The 24,813-nt window shown below is 41.1% G+C and overlaps 1 protein-coding gene across 6 annotated transcripts in view; it reads right to left on the bottom strand.

Annotated features, from left to right (window-relative positions):
- The window catches only part of LOC127942673 (duodenase-1), a 91,505-nt gene extending 68,139 nt beyond the window's left edge, over nucleotides 1-23,366 (bottom strand). The window contains exons 1-5 of one of the 6 annotated variants that reach the window (XM_052538544.1): nucleotides 23,289-23,363; nucleotides 1,603-1,747; nucleotides 1,355-1,493; nucleotides 1,005-1,256; nucleotides 704-925 (exon numbers count right to left, since the gene is read on the bottom strand). In XM_052538544.1, coding sequence (XP_052394504.1) covers nucleotides 767-925; nucleotides 1,005-1,256; nucleotides 1,355-1,493; nucleotides 1,603-1,747; nucleotides 23,289-23,349 — 756 coding nt within the window. In that variant the 5' untranslated portion in view covers nucleotides 23,350-23,363 and the 3' untranslated portion in view covers nucleotides 704-766. Of the gene's footprint in view, nucleotides 1-703; nucleotides 926-1,004; nucleotides 1,257-1,354; nucleotides 1,494-1,602; nucleotides 1,748-1,828; nucleotides 1,902-9,921; nucleotides 9,980-21,797; nucleotides 22,037-22,143; nucleotides 22,396-22,776; nucleotides 22,916-23,064; nucleotides 23,216-23,288 lie in introns of those variants that run through there. The other 5 variants (XM_052538547.1, XM_052538543.1, XM_052538542.1 and 2 more) reach the window with 5 other exon arrangements.
- Between the last annotated feature and the right edge of the window lie 1,447 nt (nucleotides 23,367-24,813).

Genomic DNA, 24,813 nt, shown 5'->3' with positions numbered 1-24,813 from the left:
GTTTCTCCTCTATGATCTGTCATTCTGAAACAAGTCAATTTTAACAAAGCTCATCATTCTGAAAAGTGAGGTGTGCTCTGATTGGCCAGCTAACCAGTGCATTGTGATTTGCCGAATACCTCAGGCGTGTGACGGAAATGTTACTCCGCTTATCATATTGTGATGTCATGTCCGGGAGTGACAAGACCAAAATATCCAATGGGGACATATTTAAGGATTATGGATTATAAGGATTTTTAAATTGATTTTTTTATTAATTTTTTACATGTTACACTGCATCGTACCGCTTTAACATAAAACCGTGTCTGTATTTGTGATCAGAGAAACGACAAACAACAAGTGCTACTCACTGCTCAAAACTCACGTTTGAATCATTAGTGGCAAATCCTTTAAATATGTAACCGTACTGGTTGTCAGAACAGAACAGCCAGCATTGTAGTCTAGTCTCCCAGAATCACTTTAAGTGTTATAAAGTGTCCAAATACACTACTTGTTACCACAATGTGGGAAGAAGAACATTGATAATTTGAACATTTCACTTTAGTTTTCATGCTAATAATCATGAACTATCATTATCAAGAATTTATTTGGCTTTTATATTATTATGGTAAAAGTCATTTTGGTTAATTTAATTCTGTTCAGTAGCAGTAACAGTACTGTTTCATGGGGGTGCAATAATAAGAACTACTTACACATATTGATGCTTCACACATGATTAGTTTATTAAACATTCAAAGAAAGACTTCATCCTTTTTCATTGCAAAAATCACTTAAAATTTGCAATTATGGAGTGGATCCATGGGAGATATGCTGAAATCTTTGCATAAACTTCAGGTTGTTTAAGACTGTTGCATGCTTTTGGGTCACCAAAGGAAGTGACACCGACTGCAGTGTCTCCACAAACCAAAGGACCTCCTGAATCCCCCTGTGAAGAAACACATATCAATGACTAAAGTGATACTTCTCACTATGGATGGTCTCTAACTGATATTGTTTTTACTTACGGTACAGCTTCCTCCATGGCCGTGGACACATATCATCTGTGAGGCTGAGTAGAGTTCCTTCCATTTATTTTTGCATTGTGTGTTATTCATGATCTTTACATCGACTTCCATAAGAAGATTGCTTTTTCCCCCATTTAATATCAGTTCTCCCCAGCCAGCAACACTGCAGACAGAATCAGCTTTGATGTCTCCCTCTTGTGTTGGTATGGAAATCTTATTGACAATCTTGTTTTGTTCGACTTCTTTCTCTAACTGTAATGCAGTAACAATATCATCATTAAAAGAAAGGCAGAATCATATATTATCTCACAAGTAATTGTTTTAATACCAGTCATTTGAACTACTGTTACCCTCAAAAGCATAATGTCATTCATAAAAGTTTGATTGTTAAAGTCTGGATGAATGTGGTATGACTTCACTCCAATGCGGACGGACCCTTTATAATTTTTTAAGTCATGTGCACCAACCACAGCTGTTAACCCCTTCTTACTGTGTAAGAAAATATTGTTAGTATAATGAACAATGGCATCATTATAGAAGTTTATTTATTCTCATTATTATTATAATTATTGCAGTTCATACTAAATTGCAGTCTTACTTGCAATGTGCAGCAGTCAAGACAAACTCATCAGAAATGAGGAATCCACCACACAAATGTTCTGAGGACTTCTGAAGAGAAACCATGTAAGGTCTGGAGTGGGGTTTTGCTTCTGTGCCGTTCACTATACCCACATTCACACGAGCTGAGAAAGAGAGAGAATTATTAATCAGCTTATTCAGTGCATACCAGTTAGTATAATATGCTGTTATATAATGAGTCTCACCAGTGAAGGTCAGATGTGGCAGAAGAGAGACCAGCAGGAGCAGAGAGATGATGGTCATCATGAACACAATCAAACAATCAATAAGCTTCTGTTCCCAAAACACTTAATGAATATAAGGATGGGTGGAGACCTGTAATTTTTTTTTTCTCAGCTTGAAGTGTCAAGTAACACTGATAGTGAGAAGATATAATTTGTATTACTTCTTTTCATCAGCATCAACTATTTTGTGAAACCACAATTAACAAGATGTAAGTGTAAGCATGCATGTGTGTTGCTCTGGATGTCAGAATATTGAAATAGATTTTTTTATTTATTTGTCTTGTAGTTATATTGAAACAGCACGTTTTTTAACCTTTACAAATAGGCCCCAAATTTTCTTTTTGTAACAAGTGGAAATTAATGATGTTGTGATCAACATTACGCTATTGACTGAGCTTGGATTGTGGCATATGCCGCTGAAAATTGCAGAACATTTTGCAGTATGTTGTGGCACCTTCAGTTGTGACTGACACGTGTCGCTTTCTGCCAAAGCATAATCCACAACCCCAATTCCAGAAAAGTTGGGGTGTTTTATGAAATACCATAAAATCAAGAATGTTATTTGTTAATTCTCTTTATTTTGTGAACATAATTATTTTTCATATAATGGCAGCACTAACGACCCACCTCTGCCTGCAGGAGGAACCACCCTGCAATGCAGAGGAGGGGCCGTGACACAATGTTATAGCAGTGAAGGTCAGGTGTGGCATTAGAGAGGCCAGCAGGAGCGGAGAGGTAATGGTCATCATCAGTGCCGTCGCTCCCTACACGCAGAGGGCACCAACTCCCAGAGGGGGCAACATCCCCGCCATTCTCCCATTCGCGCTCGCGACCGCTCGCACCTCATGTTTTCGGCTGAATGTTCATAATTGATGGATGAACATCTATGCCCGGGTAAATGACATCAGCAATCCGGCGCAGAGAAAAGAAAACTAAAGATAGTCAAAAAAACAAACAAAAAAACAGGCATAAAGTTGGCTTGACGTTGGACGTTCGAAAGTCTCAAATTTAGGGACCGTCTCTAAAGTTACATGTGATATTAGTATACACTTTTCTAACGTCAGCAGCATTTGAGGAGAATGACTTACAGTCATAAAAACAACTGTAATTGTTCATCTAGGTCACAGCTATAATGCACAATTGAATTGAATGTTTGATATTTATTAAAATAAACTTTAAATCATATGTAAATTATGCAACTTTTTTCACATGGGCTCAAACGCAAATTTGAAGCTCAATAGCACTTGAGGAGAAAGACTTGCAGTCATAAAAACAACTGTAATGTGTTAATTTAGGTGTCAGCTACAATGCACACCTCATACATTTTTAATATATATTAAAATAAATTATAAATCATTTAGGTAAAAACAAGGTCCGTTTATCACTTTCAGGCACATTCCTGTGAAAGTTTTTTTTTTTTTTTTTTTTTTTTTTTTTTTTAGGTTCCCTTACAAAATTACCCATGGTTTTAACAATAACACCACAAATCATCCTTAATCATTTTTTGATGTTGTTGTTGCTATAGATGACACAGCCTTTATAATTTCTTCAACAAAAAATGTGCATATCACAACCCTTACAAAAATAAACCATGGTTTTAAAACTGCTTAATTTCCTTTTGCATGATTTCCTTAGGCCTGAGACTATAAATAAATTAGAGTGATAATAAAGTTACAGCCATAGGTAAATGTCGAGAGCTACAATTGTAATTTGTAAATAATACAATTTATTCATTTACTTTTTTATTTTATTAAAGTTCTATTTTCACCCCTATACTAGGTGTTTTTTTCCCCATCATCATATTTGAGGAAGGGGGGCACAACAATACAATCCTGCTTAGGGCACACATTTGGCCAGCAGCGGCCCTGGTTACCACAATCAGCAAAACACTGTATTAATATAAGGATGGGTGGAGACATTAAAGGTACTGTATGTAGGATTGACACTGAGTAATTGAACTAGATATTGTTGTCCAAATTCAAAATATTGGAGATGTTCTTTTTCCACCCTGATCCTCAGACTTGACGCACATGCTGGTTGCCAGATTGACCACACCGACATAAAGGAGAACACTTGACAATGAATGAAATGAATTATCCTGTGTTTCCTATTAACTGGCAACCCGGTGTACCAAAATATAGTTGGGTAAACTGACAGTGGGTGGGTTTCACAAACCAAATCGGAGACCTACATTCTGACCCGGAACGCACATTTTCAAAGGAGAATAACTGACTGTAACATTGTTTTCAGATAAGCAAGTATGTTGAATTATCATGTTTCTTACATAAATATTTGCAAAATATTTTTTTTTTATAGAGTCAAAAACTTACATAACAGCACTTTAAAGCTGCCTATAAGACTTTTTTTTTCTCAGCTTGTGGTATCAAGTAACACTGATAGTAAGAAGATATTATTTGTGTTACTTCTTGTCATCTGCATCAACTATTATGTGAAACCACAATATACAGGATGTAAGATAAGCATGCATGCGTGTTGCTCTGAATGTCCCAACTTTTTTGGAGTGTGTTGCAGCCATCAGAATCAAAATTTGCTTATATTTATGAAATACATTTAATTTGGTCAGTGCAAAATTCAGAAATATTTTCTTTGTACTTGTAAATTAAATAAAAATGAAAGAGAATGAACAAATCACAGATTCGTGATTTTATTGCATTTTTCAAAACGTCCCAACTTTTCTGAAATTCAGGTTGTAGATGGGTCATTTGTACAGTTTGGTTGATCATTTGTACTTTCATGGGAAATATTTGGATAGGATTATTAGGTGAGCCTTATGTGTTTTCTGCTAAACAGACTTAAAAAAAAAAAATGAACAGACAGGCTTAAAGTTTATATTTTTGAAAGTGATGTACATTAATAAAATTTGCTGTGAGGAATAATCTACATTATACTACAATAATGGTTAGAGAGTTGGACTCATAAACCAAATGTTGTTCGATTCTGTATTTAAATGGTACATACACATTTTTTAATGTTACAAAAAAAAAAAATATATATATATATATATATATATATATATATATATATATATATATATATATATATATATATATATATATATATATATATATATATATATATATGATGCAAATAGTATCTGAATATTTTTTCATGAATATTTCTTTACACTTCAAAAAAATGTGGATAACAGATAAATCGTTAGCCATATATGTGTGTGTGACAAGGCCAATACACACACACACACACACACACACACAAACACTCATGCCACTCACACACAGAGATCAGAGATTGCGCTGTGCAAAAAGTAACATTCAGAAGCTCATAAACTTGTCAGTGCGGCCATGCAACTTTTATTAATCGACACCATAGACTGTATAAAAACAAGGACATAGTGTCCTTGACATCACCCAATGGTTTCCGAAGAGTGTTTTTGAAGCCAAAAGTGAATGGAGCAGGCCATTGCCATCCTGGCAGTCTGTCACCGCACATCACTCCAGGGTAATAAAAAATGGGCAAAAATGCAGGGGCTGGTTGCTGAAGCCATGTCGACCTTGCGCGCTGGCGGTGAAAGCAGCGGCAATCCACCTGACACTGTAGTGCCTTCATTATGCAGAACTTTAAGGCTTAATACAATTTAAACGAATGAGATATAAAATAAAAAAATCACCCCCTCACAGTAGTCATGAAGGGTAAAATTAGCTATATAGTCTGAATTTTTTTTTAAACCAGGCTGTAAACATGTTTTTTTTTTTTTTTTTTTTTTTTGCTGTAAAGCTGGATGTTTTAAAAAAAAAAAAGTGAAGTGACATTCAGCCAAGTATGGTGACCCATACTCAGAATTTGTGCTCTGCATTTAACCCATCCGAAATGCTCACACACAGAGCAGTGAACACACACACACACACTGTGAGCACACACCCGGAGCAGTGGGCAGCCATTTTATTAACATGGGGAGTCTATAGAACTGACTCCCTTTTGCAGCCAGCCTCAAGCGACCAGTCTATGAATTGCAGTTTTAGTCACTTCCTTGTTGGCTTCACGAGACACAGCGAGAGGTTGCTGCTTGATCGATACTGAATCACTACATTATATTTCTCAACATCAAGGGGGCAAAATCATTGTTTTCAGAGAGAGATGCATACAATTTACACATGTCTCTCCCTCTTTCTCAAATTGGCCATATTTGAAAAACATTTTCATCACTTGATATAAATATAAATCATTTAACATTTCTATCATAAAATGTATTATTAAAAGTCGACTGATATTAAATGATTTGCAGCTTCATCTTACGTCGCTCTCTTTAACATTAAACTGACACTTCACGCTCTGCTTCTGTGAACTGTAAACCCTTCAGTAAACAGAGCTTCTGCCATGAAGCCATCTCTCCTGCACAACAGCTCTGCATTTGTCTGAGGTATCTAATTATAACTGAAGTGGTCATAAAAGTGGTCATGCTTGGTTTTAGACACATTACCTGTGGTGTGCTTGCGGCATTCTGAAATGTTGAGATGTTTTTTACTCGATGCGGTGAAGATGCTTCCATTATTAGCGTGCATACCAGCGCCTACATTTGAAATAACGAACTTGAACATGCAAAAGATGTGATATGTGAACAGCCCCTTATAGTACAGGAGGCAGGAGCATCAGATTCTAAAGCCCCCTAAAATGCCTCATTCAAACATGCCCACACGTCTAGGTCAAAAAGCATTTTTTGATAACCAATAGTCCTACTCTGAGCTCCTCCCGAGTGGCAGAGCTCCTCACCCTATCTCTAAGAGAGCATCCAGCCACCCTGTGGAGAAAGCTCATTTCGGCCGCCTGGATCTTGTCTTTTCAGTCATGACCCACAGCTCATGACCATAGGTGAGAGTAGGAACGTAGATTGACTGGTAAATCGAAAGCTTCACCTTGCAGGTCAGCTCCTTCTTTACCACGACAGACAGGTACATCAACCGCATCAATGCAGGAGCTGCACCTATCTACTAATCAATCTCCCGCTCCATCCTTCCCTCACTCATGAACAAGACTCCAAGATACTTGAACTCCTCCAGTTGAGGCAGGAGCTCTCCAGCAACTTGAAGGGGACATGTCACCCTTTTCCGGCTCAGAACCATGGCCTCGGACTTGGAGGTACTGATTCTCATCCCAGTTGCTTCACACTCAGCTGTAAACCGTCCCAGTGCATGCTGAAGTTCCTGGCCTGATGAAGCCAACATGACAACATCATCTGCAAAAAGCAGAGATGAAATCACATCCCCAAACCGGACACCCTCCGGCCCCTGGCAGCATTAGAAATCCTGTCCATAAAAGTAATGAACAGGATCGGTGATAAAGGGTCCAAAATGCACCAGGAACAAGTCTGACTTACAGCCGGCAATGCAAACTAAGCTCCTGCTCCAGTCATACAGGGACCAGACAGCCCTTAACAGAGGGCCCTGTACCCCATACTCCCGGAGCACCCCCCAATGAATGCCTTCTCCAGATCCACAAAACACATATGGATTGGTTGGGCAAACTCCCATGACCCCTCCAACCCGACCGTCACGCGATGCTGCAGAGACATGTCAGCCAAGACAGCCTCACAACATGAGGTACTCAGGATCTCATCCACCCCTGGTACCTTGCCACTAAGAAGCTTCTTAACTACCACAGTGACTTCAGCTTGGGAAATGGACAAGTCCACCTCTTAGCCCTCAGCCTCTGCTTTCTCAACAGAAGGCATATCGATAGGGTTGAGGAGATCCTCTAAGTATTCCTTCCACCTTCCAACTATATCCCCAGTTGAGGTCAACAGTTGCCCACCACCACTGTAAATAGTGTTGGCAGGGCACTGCTTCCCCTTCCTGAGGCGCCGTACAGTTTGAACGAATCTCTTAGAGGCCAACTGATATTTTGCCTCCACAACCACCTGAGCTTTAGCCCGCTTGGCCTTCACCTTGACAGCATCCCTTACTTCCGGTGTCCACCACCGGGTTAGGGGATTGCCGCCTCGACAGACACCAGAGGCCTTACAGCCAAAGCTCAGAGTGGCCGCATTGACAATGGAGGCGGAGAACAAGGTCCACTTGGACTCAATGTCTCCAGCCTCCATCGGAATCTGATCAATCTGACAGTGGGCTAAGCCAAACGTTCCCAACAGTCTCTCACAATATGTTTTGGTCCACTGGGTCTGTCCAGCTTCCTCCCCGTCATCGCATCCAACTCACCACCAGGTTTTGATCAGTTGACAGCTCCGCCCCTCCTCCGATCGTTGACTTCCTGCCTTGGGTGTCCTGGTGCAACGTGTACTGATGGAAACCCTTATGCTTAAATATGGTGTTAGTTATGGACAAACTGTGACTTGCACAGAAGTCCAATAACAGAACACCACTTGGATTTAGCTCGAGGGGCCATTCCTCCCAATCACACCCCTCCAGTTGTCACTGTCACTTTCCACATCAGCGTTGAAGTCCCCCAGTAGAATGAAGGAGTCCACAGTCTGAGTACTTTCCAGCACTCCTCCCAGAGACCCCAGGAAGGCAGAGTTCTCTACACTGTCATTTGGCACGTAAGCAGAGAGAGACCTATCCCCGACCCTAAGGCGCAGGAAAGCAACCCTTTCATTCACCAAGGTAAACTCCAACATATTGCGACTGAGCTAGGGGACCTATGAGCAACCCCACACCAGCCCACCTCCTCTTGCCGCAGGCAACTCCAAAGTAGTTTAGAGTCCAGCTTCTCTCAAGGGGGGTGGTGCCTTGGGATACCCTTCCGCGGGCATATAGCCCCAGACAACATAGCTCCTAGGATCATTCGGGTACTCAAAACTCAAAACACCACGATAAGGTTGCAAGGAGGAATTTCATTGTAAAACAAAACATGAAATTACCATTGACTACTATATTTTACAAACACATTGGTGTACCATTATCAAAGTATGTATGTACAATACCATAGAGAACATGACCTGAAAGTACTCAAACAGGTTTTGAAAGACAAAAGTTATAATGACATTTCAAATAAATGCTAATAGATTTCTATGAATTTTGCCAATTGTAAAGAGTCTGGTATTTATTAGAATCCTTGGGTCATGCTGAGAACATCGATACCAATGTTGCAACAGTCAGCCAAACTTCCTGTCTGCCATTTAGATTTTCTTAAAAAAAACTACTTTTTCTAACTCCCCCAGACCGCTGGATTTTCACCAAAATAAAATCTTATCATCTTCAGACCATGTTGACAAAAAGTTATGGATTTTGTGTTGCTGGACAAAACTGTTTTCACAAATCATTGCAAGTAATTTAGGTATGATGATCTCTGCAATGCTTTGGAATATTGAGACCAAACTGTGTGTGTGCCATTGTAAGCTTACACGGAACACACCACATCAATTTGACATCAGCGCCATCTATTGGTCAAACGTGATAAGTTAATAAGTCATGTTACTGGAGGTTGTATTTATGATTTTCAGCCGTTTTAAACAAACAAATTATCCTAAAACTTCTTGAATTACTAATTTCTGCAGTTGCAATAAATTACATTCTTATAGTGTGAGTCTATTGGTGTGGTTTATCGCTAGTGTTTCTGATCAGATTTTATTTTTAACAGCTATATGTATTACAGGATGCTACCTTCAAAAGCATGATGTGATTCAAAAAAGGTTTGTAGCCTGTATGCAGGATGCAGTTTTCCACTCTGATGTGGAATCTCATATCTGTTGAAAGAGTGTATTGAAAAAACTTTATTTATTGAGTTATGCTATTCATTTATGAAAATGATACACTGTATGGTTGCACCACAGTCCTTTTGTCAGTCAGACATGGCTTTAACATTGTTGAGTTAATGCCAGTTTAGACTAAACAAAACTCGTACCCATCCCAGCAATGTGCAGCAGTCAAGATAAACTCATCAGAGATTAGGAATCCACCGCAGTCGTGTTGACCAGAAATCTGAATAGAAACCATATAAGGTCTGGAGTGGGGTTTTGCTTACCTGCCGTTCACTATACCCACATGAGCTGAAAGAGATAGCACTGTTAGTTGTCTTGTTCATCAGATATATCAATATGCAATTTAGTCAATCAGTCTCACCAGTGAAGGTCAGGTGTGGCAGCAGAGAGGCCAGCAGGAGCAGAGAAATGATGGTCATCATGAAGACAATCAATGTGTTCTCACTGATTAAAACACTGCATAAAAATACTTTAAAGGGGGTGGAGACATTTATCTGACCAAATGTCTGCATGACATGGAAATGGCTCCAAATGACTGTTTAACCTCTTATCAACTCTGAATAGTTTATAGAAATTTAGATAAATCAAAAGCATTTTATTTATTTATTTTTTATTGTTTATTTTATACAAATTGTTTCTTGTTTTCCTTTGAAAAAAAATCAATGTTACAGTGTGGCAGTGTGACTTACAATGAAAGTGAATGTGCCAATTTTTGTAGGGTTTAGAAGCAAAAATCTGAAGCTCATAATTTTGTATAAAGCAACTGCTTTACCTATTATGTTACAACTTGTGTCCCATTTGAGCCATGAAGTGAACTATTTTTGCAGTCGTTTACGGCGTTGTCGCACATTAGAAAGTTGTATATACATATAATAGGTTAGTAGGTTTTATTTATTTTATTTTATTTTGTTTTTTTCAAGTAAAAAAGTGTCAGCATACATTGTTCACATCTTGTAGTAATACTAGTAAAACAGTGAGTGTATTAACATTCATAGATTGGCCCCATTCACTTTCATTGTACTTGTACACTGAGTACATTTCACTGTATCTGTCAGAGTCTGTCTTTTGTTTCCTCCCGTCATCAAGTCCTTTATATATGTGTTCCCTGTTCCAATTTTCTTAGTCGGCTGTTGTAAACGTCTTCCTTGAGTTCCTGTGTTTTCCACCTCTCCTTGCCCCTCTCCCCGTGAAGTGTATTACAGTATCATAGATTTTTATTTTATTACGAAATGAAGGGACAAGTGAAAATTATTTTTCATGGTATTCAACAATAACAAGTGCTATCAAGAAAACTTCACTTGTATTGAATATCAGATATTTAGATCAGTTCGCATTATGTAGTAAAAAGTAAAACATTCTAGAAATTATTAATTCTTAAAATGCTGTAAAATTCACAATTATATTTTATTTTCTATTTAATTATTTTTACTCAAAACATATTTAATTGCTTTACAATTCTGTCACAATTAAAGATGTGTTGTGTTGCAAAAGCAGAGCTCTTTCACAACGTTTTAGTTGTAAGGTGTAGTAACATTTCATAGAAATAATTTCTAAAACCACATCTGAGCTGATGGAGCAAAGACACTGAAGGCCCAAAGTTTGTCTTTCTAGAAGTTTCCACCACTGTATGTATGATGTAAATGGCTTGCAGCTTGAAGCCACCAAATACATGTTCCTCTTTCTCTTGACTCTTATGGTGACTGGAAAAGGATATGTTTTGTTTGCTTCACTTCTGTTTACATGCAGCTGAAACATATCATAAGAATGTGTTAATGAGATGCAGCCTCAAGATCCAATGCTGAGGGAACAACATCTTTTTCTTTACACTTGACTTCTTATGTTGAGCAAATAACATCATGGCCATGAGTTTATGCATAAACAAATCTGAATCTCCACAGCCACCTGTTACGGCTGCTGGTATATGAATGAAGGCGCACAAAGGAGAAGATATACTAAAGGGTACTTTTAATAATCGCAGGAGAATAAGGGCACATTCAACATAATACAATACATAAGCGTAGGAAACAACGATCACGGACGATGAGGAACTAAAAAGACAGAGTATTTAAACACAAGGGAAGTAATGTGATGAGGTGAATGGAGAAAGGTGTGGATTAATCAATTAACCAAACACGAACAGGAAAATGACCAAATAAGGAAACAGAAAGTCAATGAGTGCAACACAACCTGTAATCATTAACATTTTATTTTGAAGTAAGACTGACAAACATAGTACCAGCATAAGACCTTGAGGCCAAAACTATATCACATGGCTTAAGGATGTTGTTACCTCGATAAAATCTGGTGGCCACTACCTAATATTCCCTGATAGCACATGTATATCACGGAGAAGTCTATTAACTACAGGGTTTAAAATAAAGGGCAGTTCCATGAGGTACTTAGAAGATCCTGTAGAAACCCATATCATCCTGCTAGGCTTTTGAAGACATCAAAGGTCTTCCAGGGATCCCATCATAAAGGAAAGATTTTCAGTTACCTAAAATACATTTTGAACTCCTTGAGCACAAAATTAGATATTTGAGGGAACTGTAAAAGGATTCTTAGAAGTTCTCCAAAAGATGCTCTCTTTTCATTTTTACATTGTAGGTCCAACAAAGAATCCTCATATCAAGACTCTTGTGGCTGTTTAAAACTCTTGAGTTGAGCTAAGCACGTCTGTTTGTTTTTTTGGAGATTTAAAAAAGTTATTGATGTTGCATTAAACTGTAGTTTCTTCAGATTAGCATATTAGTTTCTGAACATAGATCTATAAGAACCAGAGAATAAATATTCTTTGTGCAATCAGCATCTGACTACAAAAAAAAAAAAAAAAAAAAAAAGAGAACATTTTGGCCTTCAATTTTGCATGATTTTCGTTCATCTATTTAACGTTTTTTAAAGACACTAAGGGTGAAGCCAGTGTACTGTACAATAAACAGTTATAGATCCAGAGTCTCTAGGTAAGAGATCTATTCAGCTTTAAAAGAGACAAATGTGAGAGAATCAGAGTATCTAGCTAAGGAGTAAAATCTTAGCACAGTATGTTGTTGAGATCTCTTTTAAAGCTTTAATGGAGACCAGTGTGAGATTGTTAGAGTTTTTGTCTCAGGAGACAAGTTTGAGAAGCAGGAGACTCGAGCAAATGTCTCCTTTCGATATTAAAACTAACCTCCATTTTTTTCTAACAGAAATATTTAAGATGTTAAAGAGAACTCACTTGTGATTTTTCTTTCCTATGGGATTAGCCATGTCTGATTGGACATAAACATTGTGCTGACCCCTATAATGAGACTAAAGATAGACAGAATATCACTGTTCAAATATGTACAGAAGTGTGCACAAATCTAAAACATGTTAGATTTTTTATTTATATATTTTGCATTAGTCTGCCAATAGAAATATATAAATATATATATATATTACATGTCCAAAATTAAATGTTGCCATTATTATTATTATTAATATTATTATTATTATTATTATTATTATGATTATTATTATTATTATTATTATTATTATTATTCCTTTATTTATCCAGGAAAAATACCTGCGAAGCCAAAAAAAATAAAAAAATAAAATCTATACACATTTGTGAAAAATGCATTAAATGCATTAAAGCATTAAAGGAGTGGTAAGATCTCTTAAGCTTTATTTACATTTCATTTAGTGACACTAAAAAAGAGTAACAGACAGGTTTGTTGTGTTTTGTCTGATAAGTGTGTAACATCTGTTGGCATTGGACAGTGCTTGTTTTAATCAACTGAACATGATGGATGTTGGTTTGCACCAAACCGTTTGTCAGGTCTTGAAATGTCTGAAAAGAGACGTCCTGTACTTGGCTGGATCTCAGTATTGGTCTACGTCCTAACTCACACTTTTTAGTTTACTTTACTTAAAGGGATAGCTGACCCAAAAATGTAAATTTGATATTTATCTGCTTGCCCACAGGGCATCAAAGATGTAGGTTACTTTATTTCTTCAGTAGAACACAAACAGACATTTTTAAAACAAATTGTTGCAGTTTATCAGTCTTATAATGTAAGTGGATGGAAATCACGGCTAAAACATAAACTAAAACAAACAAAAACACACACACACACACAAAATAATAATAAACCCTGTGTCTCATGACGATACATTGATGTGTAAAGACACAAAATGATCAAACTAAACAATGACTGAATTGTCTGAGCCTCTCCTTAAAACACAGCCTGCTCGTGAGGTCTCCTTTTTCATTTTTGGGTGAACTATCCCTTTATTGAACATAAATCTGTTGATTTTAATCGTAATAATAGTCTGTACTGTTTGTCTACTATGCTTTTGTTATGCAGAAAACTGACCCCTAAAAGGTTCTATATAGAACCCTTTTCAAATAACAATAAGCATATCACATCAAGTTGTTGTGTGATCATTTAAGACACTTTTATTAGCATTAACAATGACAAGCAATATATAACACAACATTCACAGTGCAAAAGTTACAGGGATTAACATGTATCCATTTTTCTTTGCCTATTCTTACTTTTTATTATTTTTACGTCTCTAGAATAGCACTCTCCATTTTAGAAATAATATTTTTCAACCCCTTCACCTTATCACCCAACTGACATGTCAGTTACAAATTATGTTGATTGCTAGAAACCACAAAAAAAGAAAAAAAGATTAAATTGAAAGTTATCTTGCAAAAAGAATTAAAATAATAAATACATAAATGCATAATGTGGCGGGGAGAGTGATCACACGGACGACAGTACTGCAGTGAAGTCCCCAGAGGGGCGATTTATTGAGCAGTGGGTGAAAGTAGACTGTGCAGTGCTGGCGTGCTCTGGTGTAGGAGTCTTGGCTGTGCAGCCCAAAGTATCAGTAGGTGCGGCGTGACGTGCTGTTCCTCAGACACCTGAATCTGAAAGAGAGCCAGAACACAGTGTTAGTCTAGTTCTGGAGTCGAAGCTCAACTACCTCTCCTTTTCCTCTGCTTAAAAGCTGTTCTGCTGATGAGGTTCAGGTGTCTTTGATCACCATGCTCTCCCCAGTGATTGCAGTGTGAGCGCTGTTTCCTGGGCGACGCTAATCCCTCGTTAGCTGGCTCACCACACTCCCCCCCCCCCAAAGCGCCGTCCTGGTACTGCGTGAACATCTGTGGAGAGACAAGGGAGATCGGGGGGGTGGGAGGGAAGTGTTATTTGACAGGCCTGACCATAGTGACCACATCCTGGAGAGCCCATCGGCATTGCCATGAGCTGCCCCAGCCCGATGCTGGACCCTAAAGTGGAAATCCTGGAGGGCCAGGAACCATCTGGTGATCCTGGCATTAGTATCTTTGGCCCGGGCCATCCACTGGAGCGGAGCATGGTCTGTGATAAGAGTGAAGGTGCGGCCCAACAAGTAATACCTCAACTCTAAGATGGCCCACTTGATGGCAAGCGCTTCTTTCTCCACGGCTGCATATCGAGTCTCTGCTGGGGTGAGCTTCCGACTTATGTATACGACTGGGTGCTCCTCTCCTCCTTTCTCTTGGGAAAGGACTGCACCCAGGCCAGTGTCGGAAGCATCTGTCTGTAGGATGAATGGGCAGCTGAAGTCCGGGGCATGTAGGACGGGCGAAGACGAGAGCGCCTCCTTGAGGGTTTGGAATGCGGCTTCAGCTGCCGCCGTCCACTTCAGCTTTTCTGGCTGTCCCTTTTTGGTCAGGTCTGTCAAAGGGCTGGCTATTGAGGAGAAATTTGGTATGAAGCAACGATAATATCCGGCTAGTCCCAGAAAGGCACGCACCTGAGTTTTGTTGGTGGGCCGCGCCGCTTGCTGAACCGCCTCTATCTTTCTGCTCTGAGGTCGGATTAGCCCCCGGCCAATCTGGTAGCCCAGGTATTGTGCCTCTGCAAGCCCTAAGTGGCACTTCTTTGGGTTAGCAGTAAGTCCAGCTCGCCGCAACTCCGTTAGTACTCTCCGTAACCGATCGAGATGTTCCTCCCAGCTCACCGAGTGGATGACCACATCATCCAGGTACGCAGCGGTGTAGGACTGGTGCGGTCGCAAAATGATGTCCATCATTCTCTGGAATGTGGCAGGAGCCCCGTGAAGGCCAAAAGGGAGAACCCGGTAATGCCAGTGGCCACCAGGGGTACTGAAGGCAGTCTTCTCCTTTGAGTCGGGGGTGAGGGGCACCTGCCAATAGCCCTTGGTCAAATCGAGTGTAGAGATGTAACGGGCCCCACCTAATCTCACCAAGAGCTCATCCACACGGGGCATGGGGTAACCATCGAAGCTTGAGATTTCATTCAGCCGTCTGAAATCGTTACAAAACCGGAGAGTTCCATCTTTTTTTGGGACCATTACGATGGGACTGGACCAAGGGCTGCGGGATGGCTCAATGATTCCCAGCTGGTGCATCCGGGCTACTTCCTCCTCAATAGCCTGCCGCCGAGCCTCCGGGATTCGGTAGGGCCTCTGCCGAATGATTTCACCAGGGGGCGTGCGGATCTCATGTTGTATAATCCGGGTTTGCCCGGGTAGTGGATTGAACACATCTTTGAATTGTCTGACCAGGGTGGTTATTTCCGCCTTCTGCATCGGAGAGAGCTGTTCCCCTACTGCGACCACTGGGGTCTCCTCCTGGGCAAAAGCTGCCAGTTGCTCCCGGGGTGCCACCCACCTCTTGAGCAGGTTGATGTGGTAGATTTGCTGCTCCTTCCGGCGTCCCACTTGGCGAACCCGGTACGTTACTGGCCCCACTTTCTCTATGATGGTGTAGGGCCCCTGCCAGGAGGCTAGGAATTTGGAAGTCGCAGTCGGCACAAGAACCAGCACTCGGTCCCCAGGTTGGAATTCCCTTGGCTGGGCTGGCCGGTCATACAGCCGTTTCTGGGCGCGCTGTGACTCTGCAAGGTGTTCTCGGACAAGAGGCATCACCCGTTCAATCCTCTCACGCATCTCTCGCACATGTTCGATAACGGTTCTATGGGGTGCTGGCTGTTGCTCCCATGCCTCTCTTGCCACATCCAACAGCCCACGGGGCTGTCGGCCGAACAACAACTCAAAAGGCGTGAACCCAGTGGACGCCTGAGGGACCTCTCGGATGCCAAATAACACATAGGGGAGCATCAGGTCCCAGTCACGCCCATCTTCCGCCACCACCCGTCGCAACATCTGTTTCAGTGTCTGGTTGAACCTTTCAACCAATCCATCCGTCTGGGGGTGGTACACCGAAGTGCGGAGCTGCTTCACCTTAAGGAGCTGGCAGAGCTCCGCCATGAGCTGAGACATGAAGGGGGTTCCCTGGTCAGTCAATATTTCCTGTGGTATTCCCACTCGGCTGAATAGCATGAATAACTCACGGGCAATGGCTTTGGAAGTGGCCTTCCTGAGGGGCACGGCTTCGGGGTACCGGGTTGCATAGTCCAGTATGACTAAGATGTGCTCATGACCCCGGGCGGATTTCGGCAGAGGCCCAACTAGGTCCATACCGATGCGGCTAAAGGGCACCTCAATGATGGGTAGTGGCACAAGTGGGCTGGGTGGAGGCTGACGAGGGGAGGTGCGCTGGCAGGTTGGACAGCTCTGGCAAAATCGCTTCACTTCCGCCTCCAATCCTGGCCAGTGGAACCGGTCTCGAATCCGTTGTGTGGTGTTAACCACGCCCAGGTGTCCAGACATCGGGTGCGAGTGTGCTAGCTCGATTACCGTCTCAGTCTTGGTCCTTGGCACCACTAAGAGCAGTTTTTCCTCCCCCCGACGCTGGGCAACACAGTAAAGCAGGCCATTCTTGATTATGAAGTAAGGGGTGGGGTGCGGCGGGGGCTGGCGCACCTCCTCCTCTATTACACGAACCTGAGTCCAGCAATTCTTCAAGCGCTCATCCTCCCGCTGCTCTCGGCCAAACGATCCCCCTGCTGTGATCTGTTGGAACAAGTTCATATACATATTAGTAGAATTAGCACACTCACCATCCCCGTCGCTGTCGGTGGCCAGAAGGGCTGGTCGGCGGCCTTCTGTACGTTCTGCTAGTTGTTTGTGGCGAGCCCGGGGGTTGGGTCCTTGTTGCATCGCGGTGGCCATTAGCTGATCGAAACCTGGCCAGTCTCTTCCCAGTAGCACCGGTACTGGGAGGTCTTTAACCACCCCCACCTCCAGTTGCCATGTCCCGGGGCTGGCTGAGATGGTAACACGCTGTGCGGGAACGTTGCGGGTGTCTCCATGCACACAGGTTATGGGTATCCTAGCTTTCCCACTCTGCCGGGGTCGCAGTACCCCAGGCTGGACCAAAGTGATCGAGCTGCCCGAGTCTAGGACAGCTCGTACGGTTCCCCCATCCAGGCAGACGGTTCGCTCAGGGGCACCTTGCGGGACTGCTCTATGGACGATACAACCAGCTTTCCACACGCGACCTCCCGGGGATGGCGGCTCGGTGGGCATGGGTTCATCGGTTTGTCCCGGCGCAGGTACCACTGGTCCATTAACTGGCCTTGAGGTGCCCTCCGCCTGTCGTCGGTCAAGCTTGGTCTTCCGTGGCGTTGTCGCCACTCTGTCTCCTGCCTCGGGGGCAAAGGATGCCTCTGCCAGCTCCACCGCTTCCATCAGTTCTGCCAGACTGGAGGGGTTGCGCATGTTCACGAGCCTCCGGTAGTGACGTGGCAGGGCCCGAAGCAAGCGATCAATTACCACCCTCTCAGCAACCTGGGCCGCCGTTGGGCCGTCGTGTAAAAGCCAGAGGTGGGCAAGGCGAGTCAGTCGGGCAGCTTGAGCTCGGATGGTGAGGTGCTCGTCGTAGGTCCACTGCTGGAAGTGTCGGGCGGCACACATTGGGGACAGCCCAACCCTGGCCAAGATTTCTTTCTTCAGCGCGTCATAATCCTCATTTCGGGGTGGTGGGAGGGAGTAATATGCTCGCTGGGCTTCTCCTGTCAGGAAAGGAGCGAGCAACTGTGCCCACCGCTCTTTCTCCCATGCCTCTCTGGTCGCAATGACCTCGAAGGTGTGTAAATATGCCTCCACGTCATCCTGGTCATTGAGTTTCGTGAGGTGTTGATGGGCCTGCCATCGTGGCTCAGGGAGTGGGGTTCGCTGGGCCGTGGCACCACGCAGCTGCTCTACCACCTGTTCCGTCCTCTCTTGCCGGGCTGCCAGCTGCTCAGAGAATTGCTGCTGTCGGACCGTTATTTCTGTGAGTCTGCGAATAATCTCCTCCATTTCCAGCCCCAGAGGCACGCCGAGCCGAGAGAGAGAGAGAGCGTGGTTCTACGGGGACACTTAACGCTAATTGTCGATCCGGGTTTGTGGGGAAGGAATCACTCTCTTAGTGCCCGCATTCTCCACCAGTGTGGCGGGGAGAGTGATCACACGGACGACAGTACTGCAGTGAAGTCCCCAGAGGGGCGATTTATTGAGCAGTGGGTGAAAGTAGACTGTGCAGTGCTGGCGTGCTCTGGTGTAGGAGTCTTGGCTGTGCAGCCCAAAGTATCAGTAGGTGCGGCGTGACGTGCTGTTCCTCAGACACCTGAATCTGAAAGAGAGCCAGAACACAGTGTTAGTCTAGTTCTGGAGTCGAAGCTCAACTACCTCTCCTTTTCCTCTGCTTAAAAGCTGTTCTGCTGATGAGGTTCAGGTGTCTTTGATCACCATGCTCTCCCCAGTGATTGCAGTGTGAGCGCTGTTTCCTGGGCGACGCTAATCCCTCGTTAGCTGGCTCACCACAATAAGTAAAATGAGTATGTTAAAAGGTTCCCTGATAACACTCACTCTTAGTGCACTAGGAAGACTCGAAAGATATATCTTACCAAAGTTGTTTATTTTCCTAAGTGTGTTCCCTGAAGTGTCCCTTAGGAAGTTTCTAAACATGCTGCCTCTTACGTTCTACATTACAAAGGCGCTGTCCAAAATGAAGGTGCTGAATTAGTTGGCATCGATTGCTCAGGAATTGATTTTCCACTTCACACGAAGGTGCACTACGGTGTTATGAAAGAAAACACGTTTTATGCAAATGAAACATTCCTCAAATTAATTAATTTAACATAGTTTATGTTATCAGTAAAATATAGACTATAAATTAAATTATCAAATGGTCAGTAATATGTTCACACGATCTGTTGTGACGGTTAGATGTACCGGTTATCCCTTACTAATCATCCACCCTCCTTATTCCGTTGTGCCACTTGTGCCGCTTCTTGACATGGGTTTAACGACTTCTAAAAATTATGTAATAAACTTTTATATTCATGGCAAGGTACTTTACAATCAGAATTGATTGGCGAGCAGCTGTAGTTAGCCTACTTCTGTTTAATGTGGTATTGATTGTCATTGGTTAACGTTTTAAATAAAAAGCAACCTATCTACAATGAACAGAGAGAGAGAGAGTTAGATACATAATAGGGTGGGGAAGCAACGTAAAACAAAAAAAAGGGCACCAAGCTTCTCGTTAGAGGAACTTGAATTTTTGTTGGACCTTGCCACCAGGTCGGAGTTTTTGAGATCACACCCCTATGATCCACTATAACCTATGTTAACCTAATGTTTATGGCCACGTATCATTTCGCGATATGTACACCTGATCAATCACTGATGGATTGGCGATAGGGATAAGTGCGCCATCCACCAGGACCAAGTCTCTGGGGATGCCAACAATGGCATGACAGCCCTGCTGCACCTCCTGGATCTCCTGACGTGTTGCCGGCAGCCAGACGTAATCCCCGGCATGGTGCAGAAGGGCATTGGCAGTGTGGACGCAGCTCCACACCGAGGTCTTGCTTAGGTCGTAGCCCTCTCTCACGACCTCGATGAAGCTCTCTGTAGCAAAAAACCTTAGTGCTGCAAGCAGCTGGACTTCAGGGCTTAAAGCAAAATGACTCCCCGTTAACCTGGCAAGCGCAGGTGTGAGAAGGTCCAGCATCTCCATAATGAGTTGTTTTGTGAGGCAAAATCTTTTTTAATATAGCCACGTCAGGCAAAATGTCAAAAGGGCTTAAAATTTGACATGGACTAAACGGCTCTGCGTCCGGCTCCGTCTTTGATTCAATTAAGGACACGTTGGATTGCTGACAAAGTTGGTCGCTTATTGGACACCACCATGCTTACGCATTTATAGATCTTAGCCATTTAGATCTTAGCCGTTAATAGAGAGGTTAAGGAATAGGTTAAGAACTACTTAGCGATACGAACGTTTTGGGGAACCGGGCCCAGGTCATTACCCTTTACCTTAAATAAATGTCAAGTTTTTACTCCATGTATACTGCAACTTTTGCCATTTCTGTAACCCATAAGAGATTGTGAACCACATGTTTCTGAAAAGGGAGCTTAAAGACTAACTAGTATTATCATATTTACATTTAATTAAATTTTAATTTTACATTCAGATAAGCATTTAAACAATGAAAAGAGGGCCCATTACAATTTTAGCACTGGGAAGGCCAAAATAGTGCTGACTGAAATGAACTAAGTGATGGCTTTAGGATGCTCCATAGTATTGAATAAAAAGTAGACAGCAAACAGATACAGATACAGAAGTCAGGGAAACATTCATTAGACTTATGGAGAATACAGTACAACAGGGAAAAGAAAGGAATCTCTCACAATTAATGTTGTTATGTTTGGTTTTAAAAGGGTCTCTGTTATTGCTGCATTTTGAGGGTGTTAGCATTGTGATGGAGAGCAGAGCCTGTGGTTTGGTTGAAGATTGGTCTAGAAACGTTAAGACTGTTCAGTGCTTTATTGCAGTAATTGCAGTTATTGATACCGTGGTGATCTCTCTGGTTATGTTAGCACATGCATGTGAGCAGGATAACTGTAGCACTTACTCAACTGGAGAAACACTTACTTTGTTCTGTTAATGCTATCAGTTTGCTTGGTTTTAACACATAAATCAGCTTGCATCATCAGATTGATACATAGCTGAAGAAAATGTTACATTAGTTAGCTCAACTGAAATTAGTTTTTTGGAATAGACACCCGGTATATTTACCTTAACATGAATTTGTTAAAACTAAAAAAGTGTTTTTATTTTACTTTTACTGGGAAACATTTTTTTTTTCTTTAAGAAAGGTCAACTAATTAGCTTCCTCCTTTATTTTATTGTAATTTATTTTAATTATGAATGTGTTACAAATGTTGTTAGATTTTATGTGACAAATCAAATCCTAGAGGCTTTTCCAGGCTTCTTGTTATTTTATTTTGTTTTATTTTTGGTTTATGGTTTTCCCATGTAATATTGTTAATAATCTGTGGTGACAATGAGGACACTATGACCGATTGATGCGATATGTTTATTGAAAGAAGGTTAATGGAAGAATTCAAGAAAAAAAAACATTTCTTCTTTTTTTGTTTTGAAGTTATTTAACTTTTTTAATGTTTTGGTAGATCCATGGAAGATATGCTGCAATCTTAGTATACACATTAGGACGCTCAGCTGAATTACAGAGTTTAGAGTCACCAAAAGATGTGACACCAACTGCAGTGTCTCCACAAACCAAAGGACCTCCTGAATCTCCCTGTTAAGAAACACAGATCAGCACATCACTAGGAAAATCAGTTCATACATTATCATAAAGTCTGTGAATTTTTTAATGGAAATGTATTTATTAATTTTTGTACATACTTTGCAGGATCCGCCACCGCCATATGCACAGACCATCTGTAAGGCCGAGTAGATGGGTCCCCATTTACTTTGACACTCTTCGTGATTTAGTGCAGTCACGTTTACCTCCATTAGACGATCGCTCCCTAAGCCAGTAGTCCACAGTCTTCCCCAGCCCGCAACACTACAGGGAGTATCCACACTGAAGTCTTTGCTGTCCTTTGGCAATGGTATCAGTCCAACATTTTTGTTTAGTCTGACTTTTCTTTGTAGCTGCAATTCAAAAGCACAACCATTAGTAATAAACATAATCTTTTTTAAGGCTGATTTTATTGCTGTACTTGTGGTTAGGACAGAAGCCCCAAAGGCCAAAGTGAATTAAAAAAAAAAATGTTCCTCTTAAAGTATATTTCTTGCACATTAGATTTTTGACTGTTTTATATAACAACCTCAAACAAATTATGTTTTTTTTTTTTTTTTCTAAGGTTTTGGACATGCAGGGAAAATACTCAAAGTTATTTTCAATAGGTTAGAAAGTAAGTCCCTTCTATTTTTTAACAAGAAATTTCAAAAGAAAGTCATACAGAATGTTATTCAAAATCTGTTTCCTGACCAGATATTGTCTGAACAAGTAATATGAGCACAGTTGGTTACCATCAAAAGCATGATGTCATTCTGCAAAGTACAGATTAAGTAGTCTGGATGCGGGATGTAGTTCTTTACACTGATGCGGCTCAAACTCGTACTATTTCTTAAGTCATGAGCACCAACAACAACCGTCAAAGTCATACGTCTGTTGAAAGAATGTATTGTAAAAATTTATTTATGAAGTCATGATGCTCATTTATGACATATAAGACATTGTATCGTTGGACTACAAATGTTGTCCGTCAAACGTGATTTTAACTTAATGTTTCAGTTCAAAGTAATCAGAGCTTTTACCTGTTCCAACAATGTGCAGCAGTCAAGACCCACTGATTAGAAATGAGGGATCCACCACAGATGTGATGTCCAAAAAATTGAATAGAAACCATGTAAGGTCTGGAGTGGGGTTTTGCTTCCCTGCCATTTACTATACCCACATCCACATCAGCTGAGAACAAGAGAGTGCTATTTAGTTCTAATTTTGCGCAGATTAATCAATTCAGTACTTTGGTCAGTCTCACCAGTGAAGGTCAGGTGTGGCAGCAGAGAGGCCAGCAGGAGCAGAGAGATGATGGTCATCATGAAGACATTCAGTGAGCTTTCACTGACAAAACACTGTATAAATATAGTTTGAAGGAGGCGGAGACATTGAGCTGCCAGACCCCAAAAAAAAAAAAAAAAACTTGTGGCATGAGCAAGCATTGTTCTTGTCAATCCTTGTGGCCTCAAATTTTCAGAAATAGGATTTAAGAATTAAGCATGTACTACGAGCATGAAAAAATAACTAATTTGCTTTGTACCTTAAAACTCAAAGATAAAATAGAAGGCGATGAGATAATGTGAAGTTCATCAAAATTGGCTTTTAATAAGACCTAAACATGTAACAATTTATTCATGTATAAATTGTATTCACAAATTGACTTGAAAGATTTCAAAAGATTTTCAGCTCTCAAAAAGACATTATGAAGGCAGGAGATGAGCCACTCTTCTAATATTTATTTATTTACTCACATATTTAAAAATGGCCACTCTAAACTGCAATCCTGGGTTTTCTTGCTTCACGTTTCACTCTTCTCACAATTTGCATGGAGTTAACAATTAGTTCTGGTTTAATAAGCTGGCATTTCAAACTGAACATTCCTTAACCCCAGGTTAACATTCTTATTTGCATATTTGGGGCATTAGTGTCTTTGATTGGTTGAAGGCAGCACACGACCTGTATACATATTGGCTCTACCATTGCACATACTCATATTATTAAATTTGCTTGACAAAGCCACGTGACATACGTGACAAGATTCATCATTTAACCCAGCCAAAGTGCACCGACCCAGCAGTGAACACACACCTGGAGCTGTGGGCAGCCATTTATGCTGCTGGGGGTTCAGTGTCTTGTTTAAGGGCACCTCAGTCCTGGTATTGCCAACTTAAGACTCAAACCCACAACCTTAGGGTTAGGAGTCAAACTCTCTAACCATTAGGCCGCGACTTCCCCTTAATTTAATTTTATTATTATTAGTGGTGCTTGCCAAAGGCTAATGTGGCTTGAAAAAGCCAATTTACTGAAATCTGATTTAAACTTCTTCTACTGAGACCTAATTTTAAAATGTTTTTTTAAAGCTACAACCACCAGACTCGGGCCAAAACTTCAGACTGGTCTGACTTGGGTTGCTATATATTTTCTATCTGATCCGGCTTATGGTTTTCGTAAACCAGACTATTTAGACCACCTAAAATCTCATAGACTTTCATTGAAGAGGGGTGAAAACTTTTATACAATAAGACTTATGGTGTATTTAAGCTGTCTACTTCCATAGCAAAACTTTAAAACTCCCTACTGAAAATACAGCTAAAACCAGCCTAAGCTGATTAGTTGCTTTGGCTGGTCTCCCAAACTGGTTTTAAAGTGGTTTTGGCCACTGTTTTAGCATGTAATGTTGTTTTTAGCATTTTTATTTATTTTTATATATATATATATATATATATATATATATATATATATATATATATATATATATATATATATATTATTTTTATTTTTTTACT

The sequence above is a fragment of the Carassius gibelio genome, chromosome A22, assembly GCF_023724105.1.
Source record: "Carassius gibelio isolate Cgi1373 ecotype wild population from Czech Republic chromosome A22, carGib1.2-hapl.c, whole genome shotgun sequence".
NCBI classification, from domain to species: domain Eukaryota; kingdom Metazoa; phylum Chordata; class Actinopteri; order Cypriniformes; family Cyprinidae; genus Carassius; species Carassius gibelio.
This window is presented reverse-complemented; position numbering and strand designations above follow the sequence as displayed.